General features: G+C 52.6%; 1 protein-coding gene across 4 annotated transcripts in view; it reads left to right on the plus strand.

Moving 5' to 3' along the window:
* sema5ba (sema domain, seven thrombospondin repeats (type 1 and type 1-like), transmembrane domain (TM) and short cytoplasmic domain, (semaphorin) 5Ba) overlaps positions 1 to 7,638 on the plus strand; it is an 88,900-nt gene extending 81,262 nt beyond the window's left edge. For 2 of the 4 annotated variants that reach the window (XM_029836090.1, XM_029836175.1), the window contains 4 exons: positions 1,241 to 1,378; positions 2,593 to 2,637; positions 3,882 to 4,087; positions 5,346 to 7,638. In XM_029836090.1, coding sequence (XP_029691950.1) covers positions 1,241 to 1,378; positions 2,593 to 2,637; positions 3,882 to 4,087; positions 5,346 to 5,522 — 566 coding nt within the window. In that variant the 3' untranslated portion in view covers positions 5,523 to 7,638. The remainder of the gene's footprint in view (positions 1 to 1,240; positions 1,379 to 2,592; positions 2,638 to 3,881; positions 4,088 to 5,345) is intronic. The other 2 variants (XM_029836135.1, XM_029836223.1) reach the window with 2 other exon arrangements.
* The last annotated feature ends 5,495 nt before the right edge of the window (positions 7,639 to 13,133 follow it).

The raw sequence follows: 13,133 nt of genomic DNA on the forward strand, positions 1-13,133 counted from the left end.
AGCGCCACTGTCCTCCGTGCATGTGTAACAGGAGACGAGCCAATTGTCTGTCGTAGAATATCTGATCATTTGATTAACACCCCCACCAGTAATATGGGGCAGCAGAAGTGGGGGGTGGAATTCTAATGAGGAATCCTCGGCCATCCTTCAGTGTAATCAGGCCGGTTGCCCAGGTGACAAATGGAAATGGGAAGAACCCAACCAATTTGGGGCCGACTTTAGGCTACATACATTACCTGAGCCCCCACCGTGGAATATTGCCCTGATATTTAATCAAAACCAGTGCAGAGAAACTTTCATCCTGGTAAAACGGGGTCCTGGACTTAATGAAACGCCTCGCCGCCGGATTTCTCTGAAAGAAGAAGACGTGTCGGCGAGTTGTGATTACGGAGTCGGGATGAGAAAATGTGAATTTGCCTTTTATTTGTGGTCTGAGATTGAGGTTAATATCCTCATTTTTCTCCCAGCGCCTCCTTCCTGCGCTGCCGCTGATGCTGTTAAAAGGGTGTTTTCATGTTTCTGTGCTCGCGTTAGGAAAACAAGGCTGAGCAGGAACCAGCTTCGCCGCTGTCGGCCTGACATTTACTGCACGTGCGCGTCTCTCTCGGGCATTCCGAAAGGGAAAATGTCTGATTCTTGGGAGTATTTGAGGTGTGTTCTGTTTGTTTAGATGGTTGTGTGGCCAGATGGAAGCAGGTGGGGGGTGAGCGGCCCTTCGGTGAGACCCCCGCTGATAGAAAAGGTAAAAGAGGTCCGTCCCCCAGCGTCCACCGAGGCCTTCGCTGCCAGAATCGCACACTTGAGAGCTTCCTGAATAACGCTTTCCCCCCATCCCCCTTTCATTGCCTCCACTCCAGTGATCTTAAATAGAGGGTAGAGGGGGGCAGCAAGTGCATGGCTCAATGCGAGGAGCTGGGAGTTGGGGGGGGGGTTTGCCTTTGCTCTTGGGTAGGAGCTTTTGTTTACCGCTGGGTCGCCTGCTGCACGGAGACGGCACAAAGGCTTGGCTCGGGAGACAAACATCTCGGCTATGCGCTAAATAAACTCTCAGTGGCTTTTCCTCTTCCAATCCTGTTTACTTCACAAACACACTGTGGTGCGTTTGGACTCTCGGGCTGGATGGGAAGGGTTCGCGGCCGCAGGTGGCGGCGGCCTGGGTGGGCGCGTTGGCCCCCAGTCTGATGTGGGCTTGTTTTGTCTGGCTTTCCAATTGATCGCTCTCTTTTTTCCCTGTGTTTAGGGGGCTGGATGGCCTGGTCGCTGTGGTCGGCCTGCGATGAGTCAGGCCTGCAGATGAGGAGTCGGGTGTGTGATGCTCAGGGCAGCGCCCCCTGTGTGGGGAACAGCACTCAGCGTAGAGACTGCAATGAAATACCCGGTGAGTCGGTTCGGACGACCCTCAGGGACCCGGAGATTCTTTTCTGGGGAGTTTGGTGTTGAGACCCCAACGATAATCAAACACAAACATCAAAAGGTTCCTCAAACAGAAGCTCGGTCTTTTGCTTCCCAGAATTAGTTTTTCTCCTCTTATCTGGGTCCCGGGGGCAGCGGCTTTCGTGGAGGCCCAGACTCGATGGAGAAAGGCCCTGAGGATCCTTGGACCTGTGTTGTTGGGGCCAGTTTGCCCCTGGGTAGAATCTCAGATTGGTTCCAGGTGAAGGGTCAGATAAAGAGCACTTCAGAAGACCGCGATAAAGAAAAGAAGGGTCCGCGTTGCGTGCCTGGTGGGATACCGGTGGAAGCCCCAAAGACCGGAAGAACCTTCACCCACAGCTTGAAAGAAGAACAGGGGTCCTACGGGGGAAACCAGGGGCCCAGTGGTGTCCAGAAGAATCCTAATGAAATCCCACCATGTAACTGTAATAAAAATAACTGTACTGTTATAACTGTTCACTAATGACTAAAGAGAAAATGCTTTAGGTTCACCATCATGTGTGAATAACCGGTGACGTCGGTGTCATTCAGCATCGCTCATCCTCAAACATCTGTAGACGACATCATCTGTGTGCACCCGCTTGTGTTTACCATCCATAATGAAGCCGGCGTGAAGCCGAGGAGCAGGCCGCTGACCCCGTTAGCGGCGCCGCCTTGATATGCCGATGGTGATCTCAGAAAGTTTCTTCTGAAATGATCCTTCACAGCCTGGCAGCTTTGGCCCCGACACACACTTTGAATCCCAGATGAGTCCAGATGCTGGTGATTAATATTAAAGAGCCAACAACATCTAGTTTAGATGCATTCTTCCTCCAGCTGATGGATGGATTTGCTGGTTCTGAATCTGGCTTTTTAAAAACAAAATCAAAACCTCTCCATCCTTCTCTTGATTCCCGGGCCCTCTGCTCCGGTTCCAAACCATCAGAACCATTTTTCAGCCCCTTCAGAAATTCACCGACGCTAAACAAAACCCCCTCCCCGGACGCTTCCGATGACATTTCCATTTCTCATTCTGTGGTTGAGTGTGTGCATGCGGCGACTCCCCCGACGTCCCAGCGGCTGCCCGTGGTGTCCTGAAGCCTGAAGTGTGTGTTTACGTGCATGTGTGTGTGTGCATGCGTGTGTCTGTCTGACCGTGTCCTCCTCTCCTCTCTGCAGTCATTCTCCCTGCATCTGGCTTTGATAAGGACAACGACTGCGGAGGTAAGTGGCTCCAACATCTGTCTTCGCTCTGTGACTGTGTGTCAAGGTTCATGCGTCTTCCTGCAGATGTTTACCCATGATGCACTTCACGCCTTCCGCCTGTGAGGTCATGTTTGTTTCAGCTTCATTCAGAAAGAGGCGGGACCGTAATGGCGTTCATTTTCTGGAAAATTACCTTCGGGAAATTCACTTCATGCTCAGTTTACCTTTCCTTGGGCCTGAAAATGCTAAATTCAGGCCAAAGTTGCTTAATTACAGCTCTTATTTTCTCTGCGCTGGATCCTGACGGCGTCGGGTCGGCGTGCGTTGGTTGGTAGATGCTCCTTTTACTGCTCAACATTCTCAACCCTTCTGAATCTTCCCTGTTCTCACCTTCAGTATGGTTCAGTCAAACTGAGGACACGCCTACACACGCACACGCACACGCACGTCGACAACCACTGTTGCTGTCTGCTATAGCTAATAACACTCACGCGGTCATTTGCCAAAGTCACAATCTGGGCTTCAGCGTCCAGCTCAAGGACACCAGACTGCAGGAGGGCTGACAATCCAACCCACTGATGGCGGGATGCCACGCCGTCACATGACCTACATGTCATATAACCTACATGTCACATGACCTACATGTCACACGACAGGCTGATACTGCAGGGAGGACACACGCGCAGGCCTGGGAGTTATTTTAGGCCAATCCTACTAAATATGGGGCATTGAAACCTCATCAAAAGAATAGAGAAAATGTTTAATTGATAGAGGAAGAAAACACACTGGTTAATCATCCGAGTATTAGAGAGGGATTATTAATGGCTCAAAACAAATCCCTCAATCACACATCGCAGGGTGAAGGTACGTTTGTGTCCGGCTGGTGCCCCCGAGCATGGTGCTCCTCTGCTCTGGCCTGTCAGAGCCACATTCAGAGGTGCTGTAAATCTTGGCCACACGGCGCCCCCTGTCAGCCGGATGACCTCCATCAGCCTCGGTAGCTGCATCCGCGCCCGATCCGAACTCTCGCCGGAGGCACGATTCAGCCGGCCGCGCCAGCAGCTCAGAACGAGCCGTAAATAACGGCAGTGGAAGCGGTGGGCGGTTGCCCCGGCGACGCACAGACTGCTGTGTTTTCCACTTGGCCCTAAAGTCTCGTTTTAATTTTCAAATTGCTCCTTTAATCTGTTTGGGGAACATTAACTGAAGGACGCGCGTTAAAGTTGGGAGGTAATAATGGGACGTCCCCCTTCCTTCCCCAGCATTCACCTCCATCCACCTAATTGCCACGGGGGTTTCCTGCTTCCTGGGAGCGGGGCTGCTGTCCTTCCTGATCTATGTCTACTGTCAGCGGGTCCATAAGCCTTCGCAGGAGTCGGCCGTCATTCACCCCACCACCCCCAACCACCTCAACTACAAGGGCAACACAACACCAAAGAATGAGAAGTACACGCCCATGGAATTCAAGGTACGTGATGCTAGTTGCCCTTTTTTCCTTATTGGATTTAGATAAAGGGAATCAAGGCGGGAATCGGAGGTTCTGTTTACACGCAGGTTTACGCAGCTCTGAGGAGCCTGGCGTGACGTTTTATTTAAGGCTTTTAGCCCCGCGTTTAGTTCGCATTTAGAGGGGATGTTCCCCTCCGAGGATAAATGTCCTCTGATTGGGTTTAAGGTTCGGTTCCGGCCCTCAAAAACAAATACGTTGGGAATGAGCAGCCCACCTCCACTGTCGCGCTGGGAGGAACAAAAGCTTGATGGATTCAAAACATGATCGTCAATTTATTCACTGAAAAAGCTCCAATAAGGGCGAATTTGGGCCAGAACCTAAACACACGGGAACCTTCGGGTCCCTGGCAACAATAACCTTTGTGTCCAGGTGGTAATTCTCTCCTGACCAATCACCAGTCTGCACTGTTTAGCTCCGCCTCCCCCCACACGTGCACGTTAGCTCAGCTCTGATACTCACATCAGGAGCTGCAGAACCGACCCGTCTGAGCCCAGGTTGCCCTCCTGGCTCCGCTGTCCTGGCAGCCATCCAGAGCCTGAGCTCGTTAGCCGTAATGACCGGACTCGTTTGGCACCGTGAGCCCGGCGTGGCTCCGGACCGGCAGGTTCCGTCCCTCTCTGGGCCGCTCACGCCGCCCAGCGCGTGTTTTCCTTGATCCCAGATCGGAATTCCAGTCAGCGTTTACGGAGGAATCAGCATCATAAGAACGCGGATCCGCTGTTTTTATTTAAGCCGCAACAAATTCCCGTAAATGGATTAATTTCATTTGTTAAATTGGTTCGCTGAGGTTATGAACTCACTTACCTCAAACTCCGGCGACTCCCCGAAGCGGGTCGAGATATTTTATTTAGCCACAAGCAACAATTACCGAAGTATTGTTAAGGAAGAGGAAATATATTCGTACATTCTCATTAAATCGATGATTCAACTTCTCAAGGAGCTTTTTCAGACCCCCCCCCCCCCACACACACACACACACACACACACAAGGAGGACAGGATTTCTAAATCAAAATCAAAATAAATAACTTAATATTTAGTGGAAATTGTGAAGCATGGTTATAATTTCAGCTGCAGAAGTGGTCCAGAAAACATTTAATTACCGCGCAGGGTCACTTATTTAGATGTCAGATACCTTAAATTAGGAAAGAAATGTTTGCAAATATCCAAAAATTCCAGGGGGAAACTTGATGGCTGCGACTCTGTCACCGTTCCAGACGCTGAACAAGAACAACCTGCTTCCCGACGAGAGGTCCAACATCTACCAGGCGCCGCTGCAGCAGGCAAACGTCTACACCACCACGTACTACCCCACCCCGCTGGGCAAGTACGACTACCAGCCCAACGCCTCCCCCTCGCCGTGCAGGACCTACAACCACAGCAACAACAGCTGAGACCCGCCCGCCCACGGCTCCGCCTCCCCCCGCCGGCGCCCCCATACGGACACCGCGGTGGTGCCACGGCGACAGGCTCGCCGTTCTAACAGACGTTAAGATATCGCCGCCACGGCGATGCGGATGAAACGCCGGGGGGGACCAGCAGGGGGCGCACGTCGGCGTCACGCAGGGCTTCTTGCGGGACCTTGAAGGAAACCGACGCCTTTCTGTTACTAATCACATGAACCTTCTGACCCAAAGGAGAGGAGGGAACCCGCCCGGACACTTCAGAACTTTAGCACCCCAACGGGGGACATCGGCCCGAGTCACGGAAATGCTTAAAATGGCAACGGCGCGTCGTTCCCGGGGGTAAAGTCCGAGCTGAGGGGACGGTGGGAAGCATTTGTGAGCTGTAAATAAAGCTTTGGGAACGCCTCGTGTGCCTGGAAAAGAGGACAAGGGCAGGATTCTTTTCTTCTGTGTCGCCTTTTTTTAAATTGTTATTATTATTATTATATTATTATTCATCCAGGAACAGTGAAGACTGAACAGGAATTGATTGATTGTCCAATCGGTTCTCTCCAAGGATGCGTTGATTCTTCTGCTAAATAGCTCGATGGTCATATCAAATATGACCAGTGTGCTGAACAACTGGATCCGGTTTTCTATGACGGTAGAATAAGCTAGTGGAGCGGCACTTGTTTTTTTAAAGATTTGTTTTATTCTCAGATGAGCTGTAGCATAGCAGGAGCTATTTTAATAATTGAGTAGGCTGATTAATTCTTGCTTCTCTGATTTCATACATTCCCTTTTTTCTTTTGTCCTTTAATCTTCAATGGCTGAAATGTAAAATTAAATATATATACATATATATTTGGTATGGATGAATGTAACAGAGCATCGATTTGGCCTTGCTTTAAAAGGAACGAAGGATGAAGACATCTAAATTATGCTTTGCAGAGATTTGTGCACGTACGTGCGTGTAGAAGGGAACGTGTTTACTCTCTATATGCCTGAATGAACAAATGGTGATTGTGTAGCTAAAGTAAATGGTCAGGTCTATATTCCTTTTCTTTTTGCGTGTATTTCTCCAGATGTTGATGCTTCCTTTCTGCCCTTTTCTATATTTCATGTCTGTAAATTAAAGGGATGGTTCGGCCGGTGTAATTTCATCTCATTCGTGCTGCCTTCTTTAACCTGAGAGTAGCACCCACCTGCCTCCAGCTAGCATTAGAACGGAGCCTTTAGGCTAAAAAGGCAGCTTGGTCATGTTTGAATGCTACGGATGACGTGGACAGGACGGAGGCCTCTTCACCATCTACTCCAAATCTGTTGTGGTGCCTCAGAAACACTCCTCCGGATAATGAGTGACTCCGGTTTATGGGAGAACCATCCTTTTAACGCACCATCTCTGCTTCCCACCGCTGGACCTGCCCTCGTTTATAGCTGAGCTCGGTTCTTATAGAGGGCATTTCACAGCTTTACACTGTTGTTATTGCGTAATCGATGAATGCTAATGAAGCGACGCTCTTCCGTTCAGCTACTGTACGTGCACGAGTCAATATTTCTGTATATAGGAGCAACGGCCTGCTGCGGCCCGTTTTCAGACCCTGCAAAGGGTCCTGTAAATGTATCTGTATATTGTATAGCTAACAATGTTAAAAAAAGAGAGAGAGAGAAAGCCTTATAGTTTTTGGTTTGTTTGTTCTTCCTAAAAAAAAAAAAGGAAAGAAAAAAAAAGCAGCTAAGTACACACCGACCGTGGGGAGTGATCGAGGACGGGGCTCCAAGCTGAGGCCGGGTCGCCCGCAGAGCGCCGGGCCGCTGTCGTCCGCTCCGGTCCCGGCTGTGTAGCACGGATGGTAACCCGGTGCTGGTCCCATCTGGCAGAACGCCCGTCTGAGCGCGTCCCGTGGCGCTGACGCCGCCGCGGTGGTTCTGGTCCGGTTGGCGGGCTGCGCTCTGCTGCCTCTGCCCCGAGGCTCTGTGTCCTTCTATGCAACTTAACCAGGTGTACTGTTAGACCTGTCCTGTAGACTGTAATCACTGCCTTTTAGACACTGTGAATTTTTGCTACTCTATATTTTTGTATATTGTACATTATAAAAGATAATAAACCTCGATGCCAATATGACAAATGGCCGTCGGGCTCTCTGGCGTCCAGGTGAGGTGTCCTTATTAACGTCTGTCTTTCTGGTGCTGCTCACACTTCCACAGAGAATATTACTGCCTGGGGCCTCGAAACCTCCTCTCTCACCAATAGAATTAGTTCTTTTAGCACTTTGAGTGGCTAAAGACGGTTAGAAAGGTGTTACTCAAACAGAAACTAGCAAACAGCAGCCTAAACATCCGGTCCTTCACTCATCCGTCCTCTCCGGATCAGCCGGACCTCCTCAGTAAATCTCCTCTCCGCTCCGTTTCCCTCTGTGACCTCGCGACCTCTCCGGGGCTGAGCCCGCTCATCCTTCCTGCCCCTTGTATCCATCGCCACCTTCTCTCGCTCATTCCCCGGAGCTCAGGGCCGCGGTCGAGGGTCGGCCCGCGGATCAGCTGCTCCATCCAGACGCTCCGATACCACAGTGACTTTAACTTCCTGCTGTCGGGATCGGAGCCATGCTCAGTATTCCGTCCGCCCTGGTTATCCCCGGGATAATTGATGGCGGCGCTGGAATCCTTCCCCAGAGGAGAGCAGGGGAGATGGATGGGCCGAACCGCTCGAGGAGTCGGGGTGTGTTCAGCAGAGGGCCCGCGGATCGCTGCTGGTGCCAAGTGGCTCCGACACCAGCGGTTCATCACCGCGGTGCCGCTGTGCAGGAGCAGAGCGGCGCACGGCAGCTGCACGGCGGAGACGCCCCTGACGTCACGGTCGCACCTTTCAACCTCCGGGTACATCTGTGGACGCTATTAGAAGCACGGCCTCATGTCTCGGTGCTGCTCTGCCCGCACCCATCAATTAGACAGAGCTGCCCCCTCGGCACTTTTATTGATGGTCGCAGCGAGAGCATCAATCAGCCGTTCTGGCTGGAAGCCACGAGGAGTCACAGTGGGGGTGGTGTGTGTGTGTGTGTGTGTGTGTGTGTGTGTGTGTGTGTGTGTGTGTGTGTGTGAGGGGGGTCGGGGGGGGTCACATGCTAAGCATTTTATATGACAGACGAAGGTTCCGTCCAGCCGTCCAACCCCAACTCGCCGTCCACCTGGAGATAAGACACAATGTCCCTGTACTGAAGCCTGAGCTGGAGCCAGCGTTCCAGGTCCGAGGTGGTCTGGGTGATCCAGACTGGGTCCGTGTCTGGAAACCTCACAGCTCCCGGCTCTGATTACAGCTACGAAACAAGCAGCTGATGTTTATTCTGTCTTTGAGAGAGCAGCTGGTCCCGTTTGATGTGTCCCCAATGGTGTCCAGCGCAGAAAAGCTCCAGGACGGACAGGACGGATCACACGGCGTCTGAAGTGGGAGCCAGAACCTTCTCGCAGCATCTGTTGGGACCGAGAGTTTGTCGCCTTCACCAGCTTCATGAATTCTTCTGTGTGATTAATGTGTTCAGGACGAGGTCAGACTGGGAGGAACCTCGGGGAGGCTGGTTTTACTGGGAAGTCAGTTACCGTCCAATCAGGATACACCAGCCGGTGCTGTTCCGTTTGGATGTCCTCACATCTGTCCAGGAGTTCTTCAGGGACACCTACTGGGACCACCAGGCAAAGCACTGAAACCTGAAGAGCTGATGATGCTCTTGAGTCCATTATTGATTTCTGCTTCCAGGGTTTCAGATCATTTTCGTTACCTAAACGTCTACTTTGTTCCGACCCGCGAGTATTAAAGTGGTGGAAAAGCTGCAGTTCCCCATGTTGCTCTAGACGTGCATGTTCTGCACGTGGGTGAGGGACTTCAGGGGGTCCAATCGTCATTAAAGCAGCACTTTTTGGTGGGTCCAGGAGTCAAACGAGGACCGTAAACGAGCCCGAACTGAGCCTGCGAGTTAATGGTGCCACAAATGAACCTCCGCTGACAACGAGAGGTGAGAGGAGGCGACAACGCCGGCAGTGATGGAGGGAGCCGCTCCCCTCGAGGATTTGACCCAAACCTCCGCGTTGCGCCATGAGAACGGCCACAACAGAACCAGGCGGCTGCTTTATGGGGCAGCAGAACCCCAGCGAGGCCTCTCAGCTCCGTTCACTCCCCTGAACCAGCCGCCGGAGGCCGTAAAGGCCGTCGGCCCCAGAAATTGACGACGAGTCGCAAATAAAAAGGCAGCCGAGACAAAAGCGCCGATGGAGACACCCGAGTCACGTGACCACGTGAGCCATGTGACTTCCTGCTCCACCTGTAGCACCCAGAGGAGTCGGAATCACTTCAATTAGCCCGGCCTGCTTTAATAACCATAAATTACCATCAAAGATACTGTGAATAGTTTATACGCTGCACATAAATGTCAGCGTGACACTTAGTTACCCCGGCGCAGCTTTTATCCCCTGGAAAAGCACCGCGGGGGCACTTAATCCCATTTATCTGCTGGACAGGATCCCCGCTGGACACGTCGGCGAAGTTTGTCAAGCGTAAGGACACTTTTAAGGACACTTTTGTAAATTGTTCATGCAGTCTTTAGCACTAAATGCTAACGAGCTGAGGTTGAGGAGCCGGAGCAGATATGGAAGCACCTGCGTCCCTCCTCCTCGCCGCCCTGCAGCGGAACTAGAGGCTTTGTGGGTCGATGGCGGAGGGAACCGTGAAAACAGCTTTCTCCATGTGGTCGACCGAGCCGAGGCCGCGCGGCGCCACAGGAAGGAAGGAACAGGAAGTGTGTGCGGGCGCAGGTGGAGCACAGGCTCAAATCAGCCTTCGGGCTTTTTCTTTGAAATTTCCGTGTACGGTCCGAACAGAAATAAACACGGAACAACAGGAAAACAATCCGACCTCGATCTCCTGATTTTAGAACAAGAGAACAAACCAACTAATCTGACGGACAGGCTCGAACCTGAGTTGAATTTTGTTAAAGCTAAAAGAATTATTAAGAGCTTTTCCCCCTAGTTTTAGCCGTAGCTCTTCATTACTTTGGTTTTTACTTTATTACTTTTGTCCAATGAGAAGATAAAAAAAGCCAGAGGGCCTAATCACACATTCTATCGAACACAGCTGCAACATGAATATTATAATGTCCCTGGAATCTGAATATTGATTACTAACTAAAATCTACAGGCAAATCCTTTTTTAAGTGCTGATGCTGCTAATGGGAGAAGAGAAAGATTGGGCCTCAGTAAACACACGCTGCTTTTTATTCATGAAATGCAACAAAACTGTTTACTATTTATTTAATTCTTTCTCCCCGACACTCTTAGATAAACAGCGCGAGAAAAGGACCAATCTGAAACTGTTGTTTTCCAGGGAGCTGGTCTCACATTGAGTTCCACCTCGGGGGTCTTCTGGTCACCAAAATCCCAACCAAAGCCACTTCCTGTGTTTGATCAGCCCAGATGCTAGCTCATGCTATCTGATGCTAGCTGATGCTAGAATGAGGTGGTTGGTCCAGGCTGCAGCCCCTGACTGATGAGGCCTCCATTTCCTGTCTTGCATAAAGAAACAGGTCAAATGTGGTGCAAACTTTTGGATGTATTTCTTTTCCGTTAAAGCCTTTTTCTAACACTCCTCTTGTGAATGCTAATGGAGCTAATGCTTCCCTCGGCGCCTGCGCGGCGCTTCACTCTGCCTCCGGGCTCGCAGCAGTCGGCTCCGAGGCAAAAGTGCCTTCCTTCACCTCTAATGAGGAGGAGGGGCGGGAGAAACAGATGAGGCTTCAGGAGAGGTGAAACAGCTGTACATCAGCCCCCCCCCCAGAGGCTGGGAGCCCAGGACGGCGTCCTGCTGGACAGAATCCCACCTCTGATCATAATTGTTCTTGCTCGGAGGACACGCTGCTCCTGTCATGGACACGTCCTCCTGCATCCCACACGTCCTCCTGCATCCGACACGTCCTCCTGCATCCGACACGTCCTCCTGCATCCCACACGTCCTCCTGCATCCCACACGTCCCCCTGCATCCCACACGTCCCCCTGCATCCCACACGTCCCCCTGCATCCCACACGTCCTCCTGCATCCCACACGTCCCCCTGCATCCCACACGTCCTCCTGCATCCCACACGTCCCCCTGCATCCCACACGTCCTCCTGCATCCCACACGTCCCCCTGCATCCCACACGTCCTCCTGCATCCCACACGTCCCCCTGCATCCCACACGTCCTCCTGCATCCCACACGTCCCCCTGCATCCCACACGTCCTCCTGCATCCCACACGTCCCCCTGCATCCCACACGTCCTCCTGCATCCCACACGTCCTCCTGCATCCGACACGTCCTCCTGCATCCCACACGTCCTCCTGCATCCGACACGTCCTCCTGCATCCCACACGTCCTCCTGCATCCGACACGTCCTCCTGCATCCCACACGTCCCCCTGCATCCGACACGTCCTCCTGCATCCCACACGTCCTCCTGCATCCCACACGTCCTCCTGCATCCGACACGTCCTCCTGCATCCCACACGTCCTCCTGCATCCCACACGTCCTCCTGCATCCCACACGTCCTCCTGCATCCGACACGTCCTCCTGCATCCGACCTGTCCTCCTGCATCCCACACGTCCTCCTGCATCCCACATGTCCTCCTGCATCCGACCTGTCCTCCTGCATCCCACACGTCCTCCTGCATCCCACACGTCCTCCTGCATCCCACACGTCCTCCTGCATCCGACACGTCCTCCTGCATCCCACACGTCCTCCTGCATCCGACCTGTCCTCCTGCATCCCACACGTCCTCCTGCATCCCACACGTCCTCCTGCATCCGACCTGTCCTCCTGCATCCCACACGTCCTCCTGCATCCCACACGTCCTCCTGCATCCGACACGTCCTCCTGCATCCGACACGTCCTCCTGCATCCCACACGTCCTCCTGCATCCGACACGTCCTCCTGCATCCCACACGTCCTCCTGCATCCCACACGTCCTCCTGCATCCCACACGTCCTCCTGCATCCCACACGTCCTCCTGCATCCGACACGTCCTCCTGCATCCGACACGTCCTCCTGCATCCCACACGTCCTCCTGCATCCGACACGTCCTCCTGCATCCCACACGTCCTCCTGCATCCGACACGTCCTCCTGCATCCCACACGTCCTCCTGCATCCCACACGTCCTCCTGCATCCCACACGTCCTCCTGCATCCCACACGTCCTCCTGCATCCCACACGTCCTCCTGCATCCGACACGTCCTCCTGCATCCGACACGTCCTCCTGCATCCCACACGTCCTCCTGCATCCGACACGTCCTCCTGCATCCCACACGTCCTCCTGCATCCGACACGTCCTCCTGCATCCCACACGTCCTCCTGCATCCCACACGTCCTCCTGCATCCCACACGTCCTCCTGCATCCCACACGTCCTCCTGCATCCCACACGTCCTCCTGCATCTACTGTTGCTTCTCCAGTAGAGGGATAGAAATGAGCAACAGCAACATCTTCTCAATGTTCTCACAGACTGACAGAACAGCCTCAACAACTCCACTTAGGATCTTATCAGCTGATTAAAGACAGTTGTTGCTCAAAGAACCCTTTTGTTGGGTGCGTTGGGTTTCCCCACA

This window comes from Takifugu rubripes, chromosome 1 (assembly GCF_901000725.2).
Source record: "Takifugu rubripes chromosome 1, fTakRub1.2, whole genome shotgun sequence".
Lineage (NCBI taxonomy): Eukaryota > Metazoa > Chordata > Actinopteri > Tetraodontiformes > Tetraodontidae > Takifugu > Takifugu rubripes.